Source organism: Pongo pygmaeus, chromosome 2 (assembly GCF_028885625.2).
Source record: "Pongo pygmaeus isolate AG05252 chromosome 2, NHGRI_mPonPyg2-v2.0_pri, whole genome shotgun sequence".
Lineage (NCBI taxonomy): Eukaryota > Metazoa > Chordata > Mammalia > Primates > Hominidae > Pongo > Pongo pygmaeus.
The window spans coordinates 192,055,192-192,078,362 of record NC_085930.1 but is presented as its reverse complement, the minus strand read 5'-3'; the positions used below and the strand labels follow the sequence as shown (position 1 = coordinate 192,078,362).

The window sequence follows — 23,171 nt, the reverse complement described above, 5'->3', positions numbered from 1 at the left end:
CAGGCTGGTCTTGAACTCCTGGGCTCGAGTGATCCACCCACCTTGGCCTCCCAAAGTGCTAGGATTACAGGCATGAGCCACTGAGCCCAACCTTTCATTTTTTTTTTTTTTTTTTTTGAGACAGGGTCTCACTCTGTTGCCCAGGCTGGAGTGCAGTGGTGTGACCAGGGCTCACTGCAGCCTCGACTTCCTGGGCTCAAGTCATCCTCTCACCTCAGCCTCCTAGGTAGAGTACTTTTAAATTTGAAATGATAGTCAAAGATTAGCATCCATTTGAGGATCACTCCTTACATAAAAGGTAGAATCTGAAACAAATTATAATCAGTTCTGCTGTAACACTGTCTTGAAAACACAAATTTATCCCAATGCAACTGATACAATAAGAGACAATTTGAGCATAATCAAAACTTTGCGCAAATTTTGCCCAAACCTCAGTTACTAGCTATCTCAGTTCACCATGTGTTATGAGTCACACTCATCCACATCTGGTATTACAACCTTCCCTCTGATTTCAGATAACCTTCCTTTTAACACTTCACAGTAACACGTTAAGTTGCAACCCTTCTGATGCCTATCTTCCACAGGCAAACTTCAGGTCCAGGTAAGTGCCATATTTATTGAAGCATTTGTGTATTCATGAACAATTTGGCAAGTGCTGTTTTTATTAGGTTCCTATCTTTTAAAAAATGTATTGTTAGGCTGGGCGCAGTGGCTCACACCTGTAATCCCAGCACTTTGGGAGGCCGAGGTGGGAGGATCACCTGAGGTTGCGAGTTTGAGACCAGCCTGACCAATATAGAGAAACCACGTCTCCACGAAAAATACAAAATTAGCCGGGCGTGGTGGCACATGCCTGTAATCTCAGCTACTGGGGAGGCTGAGGTAGGAGAATTGCTTGAACCCAGGAGGCGGAGGTTGCAGTGAGCCAAGATTGCACCATTGCACTCCAGCCTGGGCAACAAGAGCAAAACTCCGTCTCAAAAAAAAAAAAAAAAAAAGTATTATTAATGTTTTTGTGTTGTACCCCTAATCCCATTCTCTCATAAACCCTGTGGCTTTTACTAGGCAATTCTGCATTATGCAGTGAATTTTAGGAATGCATATATCACATTATAGCAGAACTGGCTGTTCTGGAAAATGCACTACAAGCAAAGATAATAGAGGGAGCAGAAGAAGACTTCAATTGACTGTCATTAATATCCTCGGGGAGGTAAAAGAATAGATTATGTTCAAGAAATGGGATAAGAGGCAATTTAAAAAAACTATCCAGAGAATACCAAAATATTAGAAATTAAAAATATTATAGCAGAAATAAATCAAAAGATACTGAAAAGATAAATCAGAGGCATTCTACCAGAAAGTAGAATATAAAAACAAAATAAATAAAAGCTGAAAATTGAAGTCAGAGAATTAAAGGGTCAATATAAGTGGTAGGACATGCAAATACTAAGTTTCAAAACAAGGGAAACATAGAAAGACATGTTATCAAAACAATAGTACAAGAAAATTTCCTAGAATTGGAGGACTTGTGTTTCCAGGCTGAAAAGACTCACCAAGTTAATTGCCCATGAAACAAAAAATAAAAAAGGAAAAACCAACACCAAGGTACACCATCGTGAATTTCAGAACTATTGCATAAGGAGATCCCAAAGCTTCCAGAGATAAAACAACAGATCATACATAAAGAATTGGGAATCAGAATGGAACTGGATTTCTCTAACAGCAACACTGGAGGCTAGAAAACAATAAAATCCCTTCAAATTTCTGAAGATTTCAATCTGCAATGCAATAACAGCTAAATTATTAATCAAGTGTGAAAAGAGAATAGATATTTTCAGACATGCCAAGTTTCAAAACATTATCCTCTGATACATCCTTTCTCAGGAAGTTATTAGAAGATGTACAGCACCAAAAGAGAATAAGCCACAGGTAGGAAGATATGGGATGCAAGAAAGAGGAGATCCAAAACAGGAGAGAGGCAAAGGAATTTCCAGGGTGATGGTAAAGTGAAGTCCAGAGTGACAGCTGAGAAGCAAGCCCAGAAAGAGTAAAGAATAATCCAACTGCAGCAGAAAGGTGGAAGCCTCCAAAAACATTGCCACCAAAAAAAAAAAAAAAAAGGAAGGCGGGGAGGAAGAAAGGAACTCCTAGATTACCTGGTATGTTTGAATATACAGACAGATGCTGCACATATTATCAGAGACTTGTTTGTGGCACATGGAAATTGAGGAAATGAAAAAACAGAGCAAATAACTCTTGGGAAAACAAAATATATAAGAAGGGAAATGTAATTATGGTATTATAGGACACACGTATAGAACTGGCAATTAGTGAACAATATTAAAACAATCATAATAATGTTAATAAAAATATTTATTAAATCCCAAATTGTGATATGATAATATTAGGCAGCTATGGAGAAGCAAAGTGGATATGTGTTCGGGTATGTGTGTGGGAAGAGTAGTATAAGAGTTATGTCTTTATATTCCACAGTAGATAATGTCTAAAACTTAAGAATAAGAAAGAATATCAAATAGAAATATAGTGGCAAATAACAAAAGAAACAACTTAGGGTTTAAAAATTGGGAACAGCTAGGAGTGGAGCAAAGGGGGGTTGTTTTTGGTATAAGCATCATAATACCTCATTACATTAATCTTTGTCCATGTATTGCTTTGATAAAAATAATAAATTAGAGAAACAAAATATTAGGATCATTTTCACCTGTCCAAGCTCTTCATTCAGATCGGAAGTATTGACTTGAGCTTTCTGATCTGATTCTTCATGATACAGATCAAGATCCCAGCCAATAAAAAATGATCCAAGAAATTTCTGCATTTCGACTGTCACATACAATGAAATTGGAATGATGAAATTGTAGAGAACCAAAAAAGCAAGGAAGTCTGAAATAAATCTCAGAATCTAGAAAAAAGGAAATAATTGTTTGATAAGAAAAAATAAACTAGAAATTCTTCAGTATTACTGATGAAAATTACCAGAAAGCTTCATGCCTACATAGACCATCAACTATATTCTGAGGTAGAATAGTCTCATGAATTGAAATTCACTTATTGAATTGTCTTTTTAACATTACATTTCCTCTGGTTATTTTATTGCTTATTAGAATCTTGATGAAGTAAATGATGAAAAGGTTAAATTCAAATAAGTTAATTTGTTACTTTCAGAAGCTAACAAAAAGCCTGGTATGACTGAAACTACCTTTGGCAAAATTATAATATTTGCAGTGTACTTATCCCATTCTACTATTATCCTTCAAAATCAGATAACTACTAAAAGTTGAGTGTAACTTTACAAAGTTATAAAATAACTGTGAGGTTAAAAGTGCTAGAAATTAAAACTCTTAAGTGCAGATTATATAGGAATAGCCTACTTTAATGGCTTTAGCGGCTCCATATTTCAATATGCATTGGTGAAAGGAAATATACCTAATTGTGAATGATATTAAAAATACGACCCTGTGATTATTTGCTTTGTAGTTTCTTGAGATCCAAATTTGTCTTCCAATACAAAGATTTTAATCTAAAGTGAAATTTGGAGAACAATTATTTACCAAAATTATAGGTTAAATTCTCTTGGTAGTCCATGTTTAATCAATTTAAAATATATGACATAATTTGCATATTACTTCATATTAAGACTGATAACAAGCATCCTTGAATTATTAAGACAATTAAAAATACATCCATTTACTCTTTGATTCATTTATAAGACATAGTAAATGGAAGAGAAAACTGAGTTTGTAGTATTAATGTGAAATGCAAATATAGATGGATTTAAAATTTTGTGACCTCTTTGAACTATTCAAGTCATGCCACAGGGAATACAACTTTTTATGCCGTAAACTACAAAAAGCGTTATCAGTACAAACATGCTGGCTTCTCTGCATTTGCAATGCCATTTTTGTCACCCTTCAGTACTAATGGTTTTAGGATTACAGTGGTCTCTCCTATCAGAAGTCACTACCAAAGCACTAATTGTGCCAAGTAATAGTTTCCTTTATGACACAGTCAATAACACCATAAAATACCTTACTGCTATTTCTTTGATGTTCTGTTTTTTGGTTATACCAAGGTTCATCCCATTTGTCTTCAGCTTGCCATGTATACTTCAAGATAGTGCTGATGACAGCTTCAGATATAAGAATTACTAGATAAATTATCAAAAATGTATTCATTGACCTAAAGGAAGAAAAAGAGAATATAAAACATACAAATCATGTATTACTATATTCATTTGATTGAAAATTAGTACTTGTATTAGAGAAGATATTAAAACATAGAAGGTATTACTGTAACTATTTTAAAATACACAGTTTTTGTTTTCAATAAATAACCGTTAAATAGAATTTATTTATTAGCAATAAAAGAACCAGTGCACACAGGTTACAAGCCTATTTAATATAGCCATGTTACCATTCAAAATGTTTACAGTAAATGACGGTTTTAGTCAGTTATTTTTGCCATAAGTAATTATTCTAAGTTTTCTTTTTTTACATTTTCAGCACCCATCTTAAGTGTAATAGCTAAAAATAACATTTGTATAGCATTAAAATTTTATAAAATGTTTGTCATATCTACTACCTTATCTAATCTATATGAAAACCCTGGCTGGGTGCGGTGGCTCACTACGCCTGTAATCCCAGCACTTTGGGAGACCGAGGGGAGTGTATCACGAGGTCAGGAGATTGAGACCATCCTGGCTAACATGGTGAAACCCCATCTCTACTAAAAATACAAAAAAAATTAGCCAGGCGTGGTGGCGGGCGCCTGTATTCCCAGCTACTCGGGAGGCTGAGGCAGAATGGCATGAACCTGGGAGGCAGAGCTTGCAGTGAGGCAAGATCGTGCCACTGCACTCTAGCCTGGGAGACAGAGTGAGACTCCGTCTCGAAAAACAACGACGACAACAAAAAAAAAACAAACCCGGTAAAGGGGAAATTATTATACACTTTTTAACTGACAAAGACCAAAGCCCAAAAATAATTCTGTAAATATCCCAAAATCACACATGTCAGGAATTGACTTCAGAATCCCTCTTCTCTTTATTAGGTAAGCTTAATGCCACATGTCTTTCAGTTTAAAAACATATTAATACAATTAAAGGAACTCTTATCATCGTAAATTCAAATGTATGCAAAAGAAGTTATGTTATAACGAACTCTCACATCCAACAAATATTGAGGGAAAATGTGAATCACAAGCTTTGTAAAAACTCTTAAAAGAATGAAAAATGCCTGAATTCTGATTTTTCTCCCTAGGCCTTTCATAATTGAACCTAATCTTAACTATGGAGTAAGCTGATATTCCACCATGTTCCAATGTAAACTCTATATATTCTGCAGTAACAGTAAATAAGGAATGTAAGAAAGGAACTGGCTTTTGTTTGGTTATTATGTATTAGGCATAGTATTCAGCACTTCACCTATAGTACTCGCATTTTTATACATGAGAACACCCGGATCAAGGAAGAAAACAACTGGTCTAAAGCCCCACAGAGCTAGTAAGGAAGGGATACGACATTCAAATCTACATCTGTCTGAGTCTAAATTTTGACCTCTTTTCATTAAACTAGTCATGTCTCCTCGTGGCAACAAAATGCCTGGTTTATTTCCATCTTTCTTGCTCATGTCTACCCTCATCAGACATATTCTCCTTTTTCCCTACATTATTAACCTATTTTTCAAAATTTAACTCAAAATCAATCTCCTTCCTAAAGTCTGTCCTAATTACATTGGTTTACATTCAACTTTCCCTTATTTAAATTTAAAACTAGTACCACAGCTCCTATTATCTAATTTTTTTACTGTGTATTAGTTTTAACTTCCAACTTGATTGAAATCTCCAAAAAGAGATGGAATTACATCTCAGAAAACCTACCACAACAACAGATACACAAAAAAGCTCAATAAAGATTTCTAGGACATTAGGCTGTTTCCAGTTTTTTGCTGTAACAAATAAAGTGGCTATGTACCTTTCTGCTTGAGGTTTTGTGTCAGCATAAAATTCATTTCTCTGAGTTAAATGCCCAAGAGTGCAACTGCTGGGTCATATGGTAAACATGTTTAGTTTTGTAAGAAACTCCCAAACTATCTTCCAGAGTGGGTATACTATTTTTAATTCCCACCAACAACATATAAGAGATTCAGTCTCTCCACCTCCTAGCCATTTGGTATTATCACTATTTTTATTTTAACTATTCTAATGGGTGTGGTGATATCCCAATGTGGTTCTAATTTGCTTTTCTCTAACAGGTAATGATGCTGAATATCTTTTCATGTGCTTATTTGTCATCTGCAGCTTTTCTCTGGTGAAATATGTATTATGCTTTTGGTGAAATATGAAGTACGTCTTTTGCTCATTTTCTAATTGGATCACTGAATTACTGTTGAGTTTGAGAGTTCTTTATGTTTCTAAACATAAAGCCTCTGGAAGATTTGTGGTTTGCAAATATTTTTCCCGTCTGTAGCTTGTCTTTTCATCCTTTTAAGAGGGTCTTTCATAGCACCAAAGTGTTTAACTTTGATTAACTACAACTTATTAATTTTTTTGATTTAGCAATTATGCTTTTAGTGTCATGTCTTCTAGCTCTTTGTCTAACACTAAGTCCTGAAGATTCTGTTTTCTTCTAAAAGTTTGTTTTACATTAAATCTATGCTCCAATTGAATTAATTTTTACATACAGTGGGGGTTTGGGTTTGTTTGTTTTGCTATGGACATCCAATTGTTCTAGCACCATTTGTTGAAAAAGATTACCCTTCCTCTATTGTATTGCTTTTGTGCTGTTGCCAAAAATCAATTGGGCCTATTTGTGTTGGTCTGTTCTGGGGTTCTCTATTGTGTAACACTGATCTATGTATCTATTCTTTAACCAACACCAAATTGTCTTGATTACTGTAGCTTATATAGTAAGACTTAACATCAATAGCAATTCTTCTCACTTTATTTTTCATTTTCAAAACTGTTCCTTTGCTTTTCTATCTAAATTTCAGAATAAATTTTCTACTACAAAAAAACTTGCTGAGATTTTTATAGAAATTGCATTATACCTATTAATCGAGTTGGGAAAACTGGCATCTTTACTGTACGAGTCTTTCAACCCATGAACATGATACATTGTTCCATTTATTTAGATCTTTGATTTCTTTCCTCAGTGTTTTGTAATTTTCAGCTGAAAAGATGACAAAAGGTGATTACCTTCCACCTTTTGCCCATTTTTTAAATTAGCTTGTTTCTCTTTTCATTGTTGATTTGTAGGCAGGTGTGTGCGTGTGTGTGTGTACACACATGCACATATATATTATATACTCAGGATACAAGTCTTTGGTCAGATACATGTTTTGCAAATATTGTCTCCCAGTTTGTAACGTGTATGTTCATTTCTTTAAATGTTTTAGCCTGATGAGCAGAAGTTTTTAATTTTGAGAAAGTCTAATTTATCAATTTTTAATTATTATATTTGTTGTATCCTAAGAAATCTTTACCTACTTTAAGTCATAAAGATATCTTTCTAAGTTTTCTTCTAAAAGTATTTTTTGTTATGTCTTGTTTTGTTTTTTTAGATGGAGTTTCGCTCTTGTTGCCCAGGCTGGAGTGCAATGACACGATCTTGGCTCACCACAACCTCCGTCTCCAGGGTTCAAGTGATTCTCCTGCCTCAGCCTCCCAAGTAGCTGGGATTACAAGCATGCACCACCATGCCCGGCTAATTTTTGTATTTTTAGTAGAGACAGGGTTTCTCCATGTTGGTCAGGCTGGTCTCGGATTCCCGACCTCAGGTGATCTGCCCGTCTCGGCCTCCCAAAGTGCTGGGATTACTGGTGTGAGCCACCACGTCCAGCTCTTCTAAAAGTTTTGTAATTTTAGTTTTTATATTTAGGTCTATGACTTGTTTTCAAAACTTTTTGGAGTACAGCATAAGGTAGAAGCTAAGTTTCATGTTTTTCTCATTTAAATATCCAATTGCTGCATCATTTGTAGAAAATACTAATTTTTTCATTGAACTGACTTGTTGCTTGGTTGAAAATCAACAAACCCACACATGAATGGTCTACTTCTCAACTCTCTATTTGATTCTATTGAACTATCATCTTTGTTAATACCACACTGTAATTACTGTAGCTTTATATTAAATATTTAAATCAGGTAAGGTAAATCTTTTAGCTTTCTTAAGAGATTGTTTTTGCTGTGCATCTGAATATGCATTTTGGCTATTGCATTTCAATATACACTTTAGTATTATCTTGTCAATTACTACAAAAAGACTGCTGTGATTTTGAGACTGAGGGAATCTATACAGTAATTGACAGCTTAACAATACTGAGCTTGACAATCTATTAATGTGATTTCTCCATTTATTTAGTTTTTAATTTATCTTGCCATGTTTTGTAATTTTCATTATATAAATCTTGCACAAGTTAAAAAAAAAAACTTTTTCCTAAACACATTACGCTTTTTGATACTACTGTAAATACAACTTTTTTTTCTGTTTCTTACTATTATAAGATATAAAAATGATTTATCGGCCGGGCACAGTGGCTCACGCCTGTAGGGAGGCCGAGGTGGGCAGATCAAGAGGTCAAGAGATCAAGACATCCTGGCCAACATGGTGAAACCCTGTCTCTACTAAAAAATACAAAAATGAGCTGGGTGTTGTGGCACGCACCTGTGGTCCCAGCTACTCGGGAGGCTGAGGCAAGAGAATCGCTTGAACCCGGAGGCGGAGGTTGCAGAGAGCCGAGATCGCACCACTGCACTCCAGCCTGGTGACAGAGTGAGACTCTGTCTCAAAAAAATAAAAATAAAAAAGATTTCTCTTTATTTACCTTTTATTCTGAGACCAACTTGATTATAGTTTTCTTATTGAATACTTATGTCTGTTTATATGAAAAATCATGTGTCTTCCAGTAGGACAATTTTACTTCATGCTCTCTAGTACTTATGGCTTTTAATTCCTTTAACTTGTTGCACTGAATGAGGCTTCTAGAATAATGTTAAAAAGTAGTGAGACTGGATAGTCTAGGTACAAGTCCTTTACAAGATATATGCTTTGCAGACATTTTCTCTGGTCTATGGCTTGTATTTTTAAATTTTTTGTTTTAGTTTCTGGCATCTTCACAACATAAACAGTGCCTTTTTAAGTGTGTAAGTCTTACATTTCGATGAAGTTTAAGCTGTCAATTTTGGTGGTTCCTTTTCCGTACATTTCCCATCTAAGAAATCTTTACTTAACCCAAGGTCACAAAGATTTTCTCCCATGTTTTACAGATTTAGTTATTATGCTTAGATCTTACACTTTGAGTCAGTTTTTGTATATGCGGGAGACGGGTAAGGGTGAAGATTCAATTTTTGACACACAGACGTCCACCTGTTCTAGCACCATGTGTTGAAAAGGCAAATCTTTGGCGTGGAGACATTTTTTAATAATAACTTAAAGCTATTTGACAGACTTAACGGTTATTTAGACTTTCTGTTTCATCCTGGGCCAATTTTGGTAAGTTACCTGTGTTTTCAAAGAATCTGCCCATTTCATCTAAGCTGTAAAAGTCAGTGACAAAAAGTTGTTCACAATAGTTCCTTATTATCCTTGGATATGTGTAGGATCTATGGAGCTATCCCCTCTTTCATCCCTGACATTCGTAATTTTTTAGTTTTTTTCTCTTATACCACTTCTCTTTTGCTTAATCAGTCAGTCTCAGCAGGAATTTATCAACTTTATAGCTAGAAATTTCCCTCTAAGCTGGGCTTTGCCTTGAGTCTGCAAATGTAGATGTGTTGGGTTTAAATTACCATTCTATTTGAAGAAATTTAAATTTCCTTTGTGATTTCTCCTTTGACCCATGAGTCAAGTTAAAAGAGTTGTTTTTTAATTTCAAAATATTTGCAGATTTTGTTACTGATTTTTAATCCAATTCCCTCATTGTCAAAGAACATACTTTGTATGATTTCAATCTTTTGGGATTTGTTTTATGGCACATCATATGATCTGTCTAGATGAACTTTCCATGTATAATTATGGAACTATTCTAGTTTTCAGTTTTCGTAGGCTTACAATATACATAGTATATCTTTTAATGTCAACCTATTTATATCTTTGTATGTAAACTGTGTTTCTTCTAGACAGCATATAGTTGGGTCGGGCTCTTTTATCCAATCTGACAATCTCTGACTTCATTAGACTGTTTGATGCATTTATATCTCATGTAATTTTTGGTCAAATTTAGGACCACCATTTTGCTATTTGTTTTCTATTTGTCTTATTTGGTTTTTTGTTTCGCTGTTCTTCCTTTCTTGCTGTTTACTGTGTTTACCAAACATTTTAAGATTCAGTTGCTCTAACTTATTAGCTATAAATCTTTGCCATATTGTTTTTAATGGAAGCTCTAGAGATCAGAATATGCATCTTTACCTCATTGTAATTCATAGATGCTATTGTATTACTTCATGTAAAATGTAGGACCTTTTTAACAGTTCATTTAAAGCCCCCCATCATCTTTTGTGCTGTTTATATAAGAGAAAAAGAAAGCTTAAAATTAATCATTTGAGTTCATCTAGCACCACAAGAAGTTAAAGAGGAATAATTAGACCCAAATTGAGAAGAAACAGAGGAAATTAATTGAAGATGTGAGCTGAAGGCAATGGAAAAGAGAAAAAAATACACAAAATTAAAGCCGAAAGTTGGTTCTTTGAAAAATATTAATAAAGTGTCTTTTTTTATTTTTTGAGATGGAGTCTCACTCTGTCACCCAGGCTGGAGTCTCACTCTGTCACCCAGGCTGGAGTTCAGTGGTGCGATCTCGGCTCACTGAAACGTCTGCCTCCTGGGTTCAAGCAATTCTCCTGCTTCAGCCTCCCAAGCAGCTGGGACTACAGGCGCACACCACCACACCCAGCTAATTTTGCATATTTAGTAGAAACAGGGTTTCGCCATGTTGGCCAGATTGGCCTTGAACTCCTGACCTCAAGTGATCCACCCACCTCAACCTCCCAAAGTGCTGGGATTACAGGTGTGTGCCATTAATGAAGTGTCTTTCTGTGCTTGCTTGTATCACTTAACATAATGATCTTCAGTTACATCCATGTTGCTGCTAATGACATGATTTCATTCTTCTTATGGCCAAACAGTATTCCATTGTGTGGGTATGTATACATTTTTTTTTAGATATGTATACATTTTTTTATCCATCCGTCTGCTGATGGACCATTAGATTGAATCCTTACCTTTGCTATTATGAATAGTGCTGCAATAAACATGCAAGTGCAGATATTCCTTTGATATACTGATTTCTTTTCCTTTGGATAAAACCCAGTAGTGGGATTGTTGGATCATATGGTAATTATGTTTTTAGATTTTTGAGACATCTCCAGACTATTTTCCATAGTGGCTATCCTAACTTACATGCCCACCAACCACGTATAAGAGTTTTCTTTTCTCCATATCCTTGCCAGCATCTGTTATTATTATTTTTTTTTGTCTTTTTAATAATAGCCACTCTGGCTGGCAAGATGACATCTCATTGTGGTTTTGATACACATTTTTTCTTGGTTTGTTTTGTTTTTTGAGATGGAGTCTCGCTCTGTTGCCCAGGCTGGAGTGCAGTGGCATGATCTCAGCTCACTGCAACCTCTGCCTCCTGGGTTCAAGCAATTCTCCTGCCTCAGCCTCCTGAGTAGCTGGGACTACAGGCACCCACCACCACACCCGGCTGATTTTTGTATTTTTAGTAGAGACGGAGTTTCACCATGTTGGCCGGGCTGGTCTCGAACTCCTGACCTCAAGTGATCCTCCTGCCTTGGTCTCCCAAAGTGCTAGGATTACAGGCATGAGCCACCACGCTCAGCCTTGAGTTGATTATTTATATGGTGAAAGATAGGGATCCAGTTTCATTCTTCTGCATGTAGCTATCCAATTTTCCCAGCACCATTTCCTGAAGAGGATGTCCTTTCCCCAGTGTCCTCTGTTGTTTCTGATGAGAACTGGTTATCACTTATATTGTTATTCACTTACATGTGATGCATTTCTCTTTGGCTCCATGAAATATTTTCTTTTTCTTTGGATTCTAGTATTTTGACCATGATATGTTTTGGTGTGGTTTTCTTTATATTTCTTTATATTTTTCCTGCTTAGAGTGTGCTGATCTTGGTAGCATAGGCTGAAGTTTTTTCCTCAAATTTTAGAAATTTTCAGTCATTATTTTTTCAAATATTTTTATTCTGTCCTTTTTTCTCTTGTTTTGGGCATCAATTACACATATGCCAAACAGATTAATATTATCCCACATGCCTGAAGCTCTGTTCATTTTTCCTAATCTTTTTTCCTCTCCATTCTTCGACCGAATTATTTGTGTTTTCTTCAAGTTCACTGGTCTGATTTATTCAGTCTGGTGTGGAGCCCACCTAATGATGTTTCCATTTTAGTAATTATGTTTTCCAAGTCAAGAGTTTTCATTTCTCTGCTGAGTTTTCCCATATGTTCATTCAAATTTTCCTTTAGGCCCTTAAACATATTTATAATAAATTTATAACATCTGCTTTAAAGTTCTTGTCTGCTAAATGCAAGATCTGGATCATTTTGGAGACAGTTTCTATTGAGTGCTTTTTATCTTATGGATGAATTACATTTTCTTCATATTCTGCTTATTTTTTATTGCAGGCTGGACTTTATAATAATACATTGTAGACAGTCTGTATTCTTTTATGTTCCTCAGAAGAGTGCTATTTTTATTCCAGTAGGCAGTTAATTTCACCTAGTTCAACAAACTGTGTCTCCAATGCAATGGGCAGCAGTAAAATTCTGTTGAGTTCTTTGTCTCCCTTGCACATGTATAGTTCTAGCAGTCAGCCAAGGACTTGGGCAGAATTTATGTGCAGTTTTTAGAGTTAATTCCATTCTGTAGCTTACATCTCATTGCTTACAGAAGGGAATTAACGCTAATCCCCTTACATTATTTTCCCCTAACTTTCCAGCTGCTCTTTCAGCTGTTAACCTTGTCCTCTGATACTTCTATCCAGTAAAGTGCAGACTTTTTGATGTCCCAAGCAGCACATAAACTGTGGAGTGCCCTCAGGCAAAAAGCTATACTCTTAAATTTTCCCCCTTGCTGCTATCATCTTTCAGGATTACACTCCTTGCCCATTTCTATTCAATTCTGGTTTGTCGCCAGTGTTTTCAAATAGTTGTTTATTTAATTTTTTTTTTCAGTTTTAGAACTGTTATCTGTGTTAGTCTGATTAAGTGATTCCACCATTTATTCAATAGTATTTATTTTAAAAGTCATACTATAGAGCATTTACTACATGCCCAATACTGTGCAAAATGTTACTTGTATGTAAAAATATAAGAAACTATCACTATCCCCAAGGTTTTCATTCTGTTTACTTAATATATATTTTTATATACATAATATTTTATACCAAATGAATAAAAAATGTATAGTTATAATTACATATAAATAAATGAAAACAGTTTTCTTACTTTTCTACTGCAGATCGTTTCTGTGATTTGCTCTTGTAATTTAATGCCATCTTAGTTTCCATTCCAGTGTATACCGCAACACCTGTAAAATAAAACAAAACTGTCTCTTAAAATAATCCTCTAGCATGTTTCACAAGAAATAAATATATTTACCAGCATGAAAGCTTTTAGTGTACTGTCTGACAGTTGTTATAATTTTGCTTTTCTTTAAGTATTTTCAGAGTATTAAAAGGCTTTCTGAGTCCAATTTTGGGAAGCCCCAGTCACTCAGCTGGCTAAATGGGGGAGGGCATGGAGTCCTGTTCCTGAGTTGTAACAGATATCTGAATGAAAAATTTATTACTTGAATTGGAATTGATAAGAGGAAAAGAATCTGGAAAGATAAAAGTGTCAGGGAAGGCCATTACAAATAGAGCAGTGTTAACAAAGACAGATATGGAAAAGCACTTTCTGTTAGGTTGGGACAATGGACTATGGCCACAGTGTGAAAAGCCCTGAATGCTGGAATCGGGGGTCTAGACATTATTCCATAACCATTGGAGAGATAATATGGAAGTCTGACAGAGTAAATCAAGTAAGCACATGGAAAGTGCTATTTAAAAAATGTGCGTCTATTGAATGACTTTGAGATGAGCAAGGATGACAGTAGTAATGGGACTAAAACTGGACAACACATGGAATTAGGTGAGACCAGCTTATAAAAAAACTTTGCAGCTAGACCTTGGTTTGAATTCTAGCTCTGCCACTTATTAGTTCTACATCCTCGGGTAAGTAATTTCTGTGAGTCTCAATCTTCCCATCTGTAAATGGGAAAAAATACCTCATAGAGTTGTGAGGTCTGTATGACAAATTAACAAAATGCCTAAAAACTGAGAGATGATCAATAAATATTCATTCCCATACCTCTGAAAAACAATATAGAACCTTTCATGCCCTCTTCCTAAATATTTGTCCTGGAAGTTTTATCTTGACTTATTCCTTAAAGGCAGGGTATTACAACTCAAATAGAGATTATAGAAACGTGGTAAAATAGCCAGAATGATCCAATAGGGAGAGGTGGTACGGAGGCAAAACAACAGAAGACAGACCCATCTAAAGGCATTCAAATCCACATTTTCTTTTAGGAGTGTACAAAATTTGGACCCCATTCATTATGGTTTACTTTAAAGTAAACAAGGAGTGACAAAGTTACTACTAGAAAGATGTGTTGGCCGGGCACAGTGGCTCACGCCTGTAATCCCACCATTTTGGGAGGCCAAGGCAGGTGGATCACTTGAGGTCAGGAGTTCGAGACCAACCTGGCCAACATGGTCTACTAAAAATACAAAAATTAGCCGGGCATGGTGGCACATGCCTGTAATCTCAGCTATTTGGGAGGCTGAGGCAGGAGAATTGCTTGAACCTGGGAGGCAGAGGTTGCAATGAGCCAAGATCGTGCAACTATACTCCAGCCTGGGCAACAGAGTAACCTTGTCTCAAAAAAAAAAAAAAAAGTTTTAAAGTACAATGTTATATTAGAGGATCTAAAAGCCCTCAAGGTTTACTCTGGTTTCTGCTATTAGAACATTTTTACGGATTTCTTTTTAATTGTGGAAAAACATACGTATTTACCAGTTTAAAGTGTACAATTCGGTGGCACTTAGTACATTTATAATTTTGAGAATATTTTCATCACCCCCAAAGAAAACCCTGTACCCATTAAGCAAACATTCTCCATTCTCCTCTACTCCCCAGCCCCTGGAAACCACTAATCTGTTTTCAGTCTCTATGAATTTGCCTATTCTGGGTATTTCAAATAAATGGAATCATACAACATGTGGCCTTTTGTGTATGGCTTCTTTCATTCAACATAGTATTTTCAGGGTTCATCCATATTGTAGCATGCATTAATACTTCATTCCTTTTCATAGCTGAATAATATTCCATTATATGAATATACCATATTTTGCTTATTCATTCATTATCTAATGAACATTGGGCTATTTCCAACCTTTGGCTATCATGAATAGTGCTGCTATGAACATTCTTGTACAAGTTTTTGTTTGAACGCTCATTTTCAGTTACTTTGGGTATATATGTAGTGTGGGATCATTGAGTCATATAATTCTACGTTTAACTTATTGAAGAACTGCCAAAACTATTTTTCAAGGCAGCTGCAACGTTTTACATTCCAATCAGCAATGTACAAGGGTTCCAATTTCTCCACGTCCTCACCAACACTTGCTATTTTCTGTTTTGTTTTTTTCTCGATATATGGACTTCTTTATCAGAGAGTCTAACACTGAGAGATAAGATATAGTACAGGTAACAGAAAAAGAGCAAATGAGAAAGAAGATCTCACAAGCTGCAGACAGCCAGTGGGTAACACAGTGGGCCAAGATACTAAGGGCCATTCCTGAAATGTGAGGAGCTAGCTAACAGCTAAAGTTATCATCAACTTCACCATTTGCTTATAGTTGACTCGGAGTGTACTGTATTAATTTAGATCTCCAAGGCAAGAGCAGTACTTATTCATCCTTTTGATCCAATCAGTGTATGTTTCAATAGTACCTAGTATATATTCAGATATCAGTAAGAAATTTGTTGAATGAATGTATGAATGAATAAATCTGCAGTTATTAATCCAATCTAATAATCATAATGAAATTATAGAAGTGGTTTACTGTACCATGATCCCAGATTATATCGGTTCTCACCCACCATTACTAGAAGTGTTATATAAATTATCTGCACTCAGTTTCACAAGTATCCATAAAGATAACATAAGATCAAGGTTCTAGTCTACTATTAAAAAACAGGGATCATCAACAAAACAAAAGTACAGTACACGACTACTTTAATACAAACTTTATAAGAAAATTATCATAAATGACAAATAATTAATAAATTATCTAACCAAAAGACCACAAACATTGTACTTTTAAAAGTACTTCATATAAAGCATTAACACAAATCAATAATTTAAAATGTTTAAATATGTACAAACCAAAAATTTCTTTTGTGTTTTTTAATCTGGCTCCACGAAGCAGGAGACTCTCCGGCCCCAGAGGTCTAGGAAAAAAAGAAAATAACCATAAAGCACTGAATATATTAAAAACTCAATTCAATTCTAAAATGGCGTCTTCAGCAGAAGGTACTTAAGCTATAGCCATAACACCGCTTTCATATAAAACCAAAATCCCAGCTACTATAAAGCTGCCCAGGGGCCGGGCGTGGTGGCTCACGCCTGTAATGCTAGCACTTTGAGAGGCTGAGGTGGGCGGATTGCCTGAGCTCAGGAGTTTGAGATCAGCCTGGGCAACATGGTGAAACCCCGTCTCTACTAAAATACAAAAGAAATTAGCCAGGTGTGGCGGTGTGCGCCTGTAGTCCCAGCTACTCAGGAGGCTGAGGCAGGAGAATTTTTTGAACCCTGGAGGTTGCAGTGAGCTGAGATTGCGCCACTGCACTCCAGCCTGGGCGACAGAGTGAGATTCCGTCTCAAAAATAAAAAAAAAAATTAAAAAAAAAAAGGCTGCCTAGGCCAATCATGATGTTAGTTACTGTAACAACAAACACCTGCTTTAAGACTAGTGGCTCAGAAAAATGATTATGCATGTAAATACAGTCACAAAGTCACTAGTTTCAAAATTTTTAAACATAAAATTCAGCAAAATCAAAGAGTAAGCAGTGATTTAAAAATGTGTGGCAGAAGATGAAATTTTAAAATTTTAAAGCAAAGTTAATAAACAGCTTTGAAAGGGAAAATAAAGAATTAGAACACAACGTAAACATAAATTGTAGTATGATTTGCATATAAATGCATGAGTTCTGCACAACTAAAATTATACTGAATTATAAAATACAATGTACAAGGTATGTTAGTGCTTTTTCTAGGCAAGATCGCACAGTATAACTTGACTACTTGCATTGCACACTTCTTGAAGCACAGGTCGTCTTGCTGTTTGACTTTCTCTCCATAAAGGAGATATAAAACGACAAGGAATAACTAGAAAGGAAATTGATCTTCTTAGTGATAGCAAAATAAGAATCTTCTATGGATAAGTTAAAAAGCCATTATTTTGTTGCTATTCCTTATAGTTTTCTGAAATATCCATACACAATTATCCAAATCAAACAGAATCTGAACTATTTATGAAGATACCTGCAAACTCAAATACTAAAAAATTGCAATGAAGCAAGGAGAACCAATACAGTCATGTTTGGAGTACACTCCATGGATAGTCCAAATCAATGTGAAAACTATTTTAGGAGCTATAAAATAGCTCTTTTTCACTCAGTGTTGCTTCTAACAACAAACAGAAATACTTTTAGCTCACATTGGCATGTAAAATTGGGATATAATGACAACTTCAGATTAAAAGATAATTCATCAGTTCGGTCAGGTTCTTTTAGTAGAGAACATGGTTCATTTTTTTAACCATTCTAGGGGCCGAAGTAATATAACTGCTATTTTCCTTCAGATATTAATGCAATTCAGACTATATATCCACACATTTCTCACTATTTCCCTATAAAAATCAAAATAAACCTAGTCATAGTTATTCAGCAGGGATCCTACACATACAAAGATCTTGCTACAGTGTTTACTGAACATGCTCCTATGTTAATGCTTATTAAAAATGTGAATCAATGTGAATGTATGGTATTTTTGCTGGCTTGTCTTGAGCATTTCATTAAAAAATGCTCACCTCTTTCTGTTATAGTGACTTATTTCATGCAGCCAGTATAAACTGAACATGTCCCCAGAAAAGAGGTAGAATGTCAAATACGATTAGAAACTCAAGAGCTGATTCCAAGATTGATTCCAAATTAAGTTAACGCTCACGAGTAACAATGTAATCTTATCCCATCAGCATATCTTTGAACTGACACAAAGCCTTTCATTTAGGAGCCATTCATTAACCCAAATATTGAGGGAAAACAATCTGAAACAACCAACCAAGAAAAAAAAAATCAGAAAAGTAAGTAAGCGGTTCTGGATTGACCACTAAACACTCCAGCTTGCACTGAATGATTCTGAAGTGAAGAAGAGCATAGCACTTATACTTGTTAAACATTATATAAAACATTTTTCATATTCTAGACTTACTAAGCATCGTGGGTTTAAATGCATAAGGAGTGAATAAAAGCAGCTATGTTTCCTTTTAATATTACTACCTAGTATTATCAGAAAAAGAAATGCAAAAACACAAATAATCTTACTAAATTATTTTGATATAATTTCATGGGATCTGTTTCATCCTCACTTGCTGCTGCCACAAATTACTAGCAGATGAAATGAGAAGTGCTTTTAAATTAACCCTTTCCTGGAAAAGTTTGGGTATTAATGGAGAAAAGGAGAAATAATAGCTGAGGGTAAATGAATGAATAAATGGGTTACAAGTTGAGGGAAATCTAACATTACATTAACACCTTGAAAGTGGCTCAGAGCAAGAAATTACATTGTCTCTTAGCTCAATAATACCAGATGCCTGAAAGAGTGAAGCTGTCTATTTGCTGAGACCACTGCTGCTTTTGGAATCTGAGAGGACTGGTAAGAAGCCTGCAAACCTGAGTGACCTTACTCTGAGAGATACTTATCCACTATGATGGACTGGACTAATTATTAACAACTGAATGGGATTCTAGTAATGTGGCAATATCTTCTGAATTGTATATTCTTTTGATATAAGGGATTTGTGTTTGAAAACTAGGAGATGGCCTGTGATGTTATGATATATACATTAGTTTTCATCCATGGTCCCTGGCTCATAACTCCCATAGCCCTTGTTACAGTCTTTTGTTATAATGTTGGGTGTGTTCAGCCTCAGGAGCAGGCTTCTGACCTTCTCCTGCCCTCCTTTCACCCCAAGGCAGGACTCTACTCTTCCCCCACCTTTCTAATTGTGGGTCTTAAGGCCATCCCCAGAGAGGGTCCTTCCTGCCTTATACTCTGGAGTAAAGAAAGCTGATGTCATGAAGTTTCCATAAAAAAACCAAGAGAAATGGGTTGGGAGGGCTTCCAGAGGTTTCTGGAGAGTGGCACACCCAGGGAGAGCACGGAAGCTCCACAACCCTTCCCCAATACCTGGCCCTGAGCATCTCTTCATCTGTATGCTTTGTTTACATTTAGTGGTTTATTATAAAGGATATGATAAACCAATCAGAAAAGTAAGCAGTTCTGGGTTGACCACTAAACACTCCAGCTTGCACTGAATGATTCTGAAGTGATATAATAAACTACTAAATGTAAACAAAACAAAACAAACAAAAAACAACAAAATTAACCCTTTCCCATGATGGGCTGCTTATTTACATAATCTCCCTTTGGAACTTCTAGTCCCTCCCCGAAACAGTTCCCATTTAAAAGTAATTAGATAACACAAATTAATTCTTACCTTACAATTTCTTCCATTTGTTGGGTTATGATCATTCGTCCCATGAATCTATAAAAAAATTTACATTACAAAAATATATAATATCACTTATGACATCAATGGCTGTTTTTTTGCACCATCCTTTTTTTTTTTTTTTTTTTTTTGAGACGAGTCTTGCTCTGTCACCTAGGCTGGAGTGCAGTGGTGCGATCTCGGCTCACTGCAAGCTCTGCTTCCTGGGTTCACGCCATTCTCCTGCCTCAGTCTCCTGAGTAGCTGGGACTACACATGCCTGCCACCACACCCGGCTAATTTTTTGTATTTTCAGTAGAGACGGGGTTTCACCGTGTTAGCCAGGATGGTCTTGATCTCCTGACCTCATGATCCGCCCACCTCGGTCTCCCAAAGTGTTGGGATTACAGGTGTGAGCCACTGCGCCCGGCCTGCACCATTCTTACACATGAAACAAAAATCAACCATTTGTATATATGAATGGTCCAATACTCTTGCTATAAATTATTTTAAAAACACTTATCAGTCCTTAAGCTTTAAAAAATTTAGAATTCTTGCTATCTCTACTCCAGCTACGAATGAGGTAATGAATAAAAAATGTTTTCAAAATGGCAAGAATCTGGATCATTTTGGATTTTGAATTTTTGGATTAGGGATATTCAACCTGTAATTCAATCAAAGGGTATACAACAATGTTTACTCTGTCAACTGTCGACAAATACACAGTAAGGCCTGCAAGAGGACAGATACTGTTCTAGGTGCTTGAGATCCATCAGTGAACAAAATACACAAAGATGCCTGCTCTAGAGTTTACATTCTAGTGGGAGAGATGGTAAGCAATGAACATAATAAAAAAGTAAATTACACAGTATACTAGAAAATATTATGTATTACGAAAACAGAAGAGCAGAACAGAAAAAGAAGGATCAGCATGCAGTACTAAGTAGTTAAGGTAGGCCTCATTAAGGAGGTGATTTAAGCAGACTTGAAGGTGTTACTCAAGAGTTAGACAAGGGCTAGGTCTAGTGACCAGGTGGGAGTAGACATGGTATGTTCAAGGAAAAGTAAGGAGGTCAGTGTATGAGCAGGATGAGCTAGAGGTGGAAGGACAGCAAAAAGGGCAGAGAAGAGAGGTTGGGGATGGGAGATCGGGGCAGATCCTAGAGATGGTTATAGAGATATGGGCTTTGACTCTGAGTGACATGGTTAGCCAGTACAGGGTTGAGCAGAAGAGTCACATGATCTGACTTACATTTAAAAAGGAACACTATGACTGCTTTTGTGAGAACAGACTATAAAATAGCAGTAATCCAGGCAGGAGATGGTACTGGCTCAGACAAAACTAGGAAAAGATGGTCAGATTTTGGATGTATTTTGAAGGTAAGCCTTCGGAATGTTCTGATGGGTTGGGGTGAGATGTGAGTAAGGAGGTGAAGAAAGACGAAGGGAGAGGAGATGTGAGGAGTCATGGCTGATTCCAAGGTTTCTGGCCTGAGCAATTGGAAGGATGGACTGTATCAACTGAGATGAGAAAGACTGCTGGTAGAAAAGGTTCCTTTCAGGAAGATTAGCAGTTTAGTTTTCAGCTTGATTATTAATTTGAGATTTCTACTAAATATCCAGGTGGAACTGTGGAACAGGCAGCTGAAGTTTGGGAAAGAAGTCTGGGATAGAGAAATAAATCCAATAGTCAGCAGCATGTAGATAGTCTTTAAAGCCAGGAGGTTGGGTCAGATCACCAAGGGAGTGAGGGTAGATAGTGAAAGGTAAGGTAGAGAAAGAACAGTGCAAGTCCTGGGGCACTCTAATAGGAAGAAGTCTGGGACAAGAGGAAAAACTAGCAAAGGAGACTGAGACAGAGGGAATAGTGAGGTAGGAGGTAAACCAAGAGAGGGGAGTGTCCTGGAAGACAAGTTAGCAAATTGTATCAAAGAGGAGAAAGCAATGAACCACTAGATTATGAATTGGTGAATTTATTTGTATTGAGGTACCATACAGTATTTGAAACAGCAAAACAATGAAAAAAGTCAAGTATGGAAAGGTTGGGGAATGGTTAGGTTCTAGTACATGCACTTGGACTATTCACAGCCATTTAAAATGATCATTAATTCAGCTTCCTGCAATATTTAAAAAAAAGTCAAGAATACCGTTCAGTATAATGGAAAATACTTTTTAAAATCACAAAACCAATCCACATTCTTAAAAGAAATATTAGGCTGGGCAGGGTGGATCACACCTGTAATCCCAGCACTTTGGGAGGCCGAAGTGGGTGGATCCCTTGAGGTCAGGAGTTTGATAACAGCCTGGCCAACACGGTGAAACCCTGTCTCTACTAAAAATACAAAAAAATTAACAGGTCGTGGTGGCACATACATACAATCCTATCTACTTGGGAGGCTAAGGCAGGAGAACTGCTTGAACCCAGGAGCCCGGGGGTTGCAGTGAGCTGAGATCGCGTCACTGTACTCCAGCCTGGGCGACAGAGCGAGACTCTGTTTCAAAAATAAATAAAATAAAATAAATATTAAAAAATATGGAAAAGAAAAAGATGATTAAAAATCAGTAGAAATCCTACCACGAGAATATTACTAAATTTTGATTTACAATTCCTCCAGGTTTTTCTTTTTGCAGCTATCAATTATTCCATCTTGTCACCTACCTACCTATTTAGTACATATATACACACATTTATTTAAACATTTAGGTTCAGGGGTACATGTGCAGGTTTGTTATATAGGGAAACTTGTGTCACAAAGGTTTGTTGTACAGATTATTTTGTCACTCAGGTACTAAGTCTAGTACCCAACAGTTATTTTTTCTGCTCTTCTCCCTCCTCACACCCTCCATCCTCCAGTATGCCCCAGTGTGTGTTGTTCCCTTGTGCCCATGTATTCTCATCAGTTAGCTCCCACTTACAAGTAAGGACATGCAGTATTTGGTTTTCTGTTCCTGCATTAGTTTGCTAAGGATAATGGCCTCCAGCTCTATCCATGTTCCTGCAAAAGACGTGATCTCTTTCTTTTTTGTGCCTACACAGTCTTCTATGGTGTATATGTACCTCATTTTCTTTATCCAATCTGCCACTGACAGGCATTTAGGCTGATTCCATGTCTTTGCTATTGGACACACATTATTTTTACATAACTGGGATCATATGAGAGCCCCAACTTTGTATCTTATTTCATTTAACATTATATTTCAGTATGTACCTATATCATTCAATTCTTCAAAAAGATTTTAAATATCTACATATATACCTATCTAAGCATTTTCCTACTTGGACATATAAAATGTTTGTAATATTTCACATG

General features: G+C 36.2%; 1 protein-coding gene across 5 annotated transcripts in view; it reads right to left on the bottom strand.

Annotated features, from left to right (window-relative positions):
• Nucleotides 1–23,171, bottom strand: part of ATP11B (ATPase phospholipid transporting 11B (putative)) — a 127,444-nt gene that overhangs the window by 59,204 nt on the left and 45,069 nt on the right. For all 5 annotated transcript variants that reach the window (XM_054479960.2, XM_063662457.1, XM_054479961.2 and 2 more), the window contains 5 exons: nucleotides 19,870–19,917; nucleotides 16,476–16,540; nucleotides 13,490–13,571; nucleotides 4,047–4,197; nucleotides 2,723–2,920 (listed from right to left, as the gene is read on the bottom strand). In XM_054479960.2, the coding sequence (XP_054335935.1) occupies nucleotides 2,723–2,920; nucleotides 4,047–4,197; nucleotides 13,490–13,571; nucleotides 16,476–16,540; nucleotides 19,870–19,917 (544 nt within the window). The remainder of the gene's footprint in view (nucleotides 1–2,722; nucleotides 2,921–4,046; nucleotides 4,198–13,489; nucleotides 13,572–16,475; nucleotides 16,541–19,869; nucleotides 19,918–23,171) is intronic.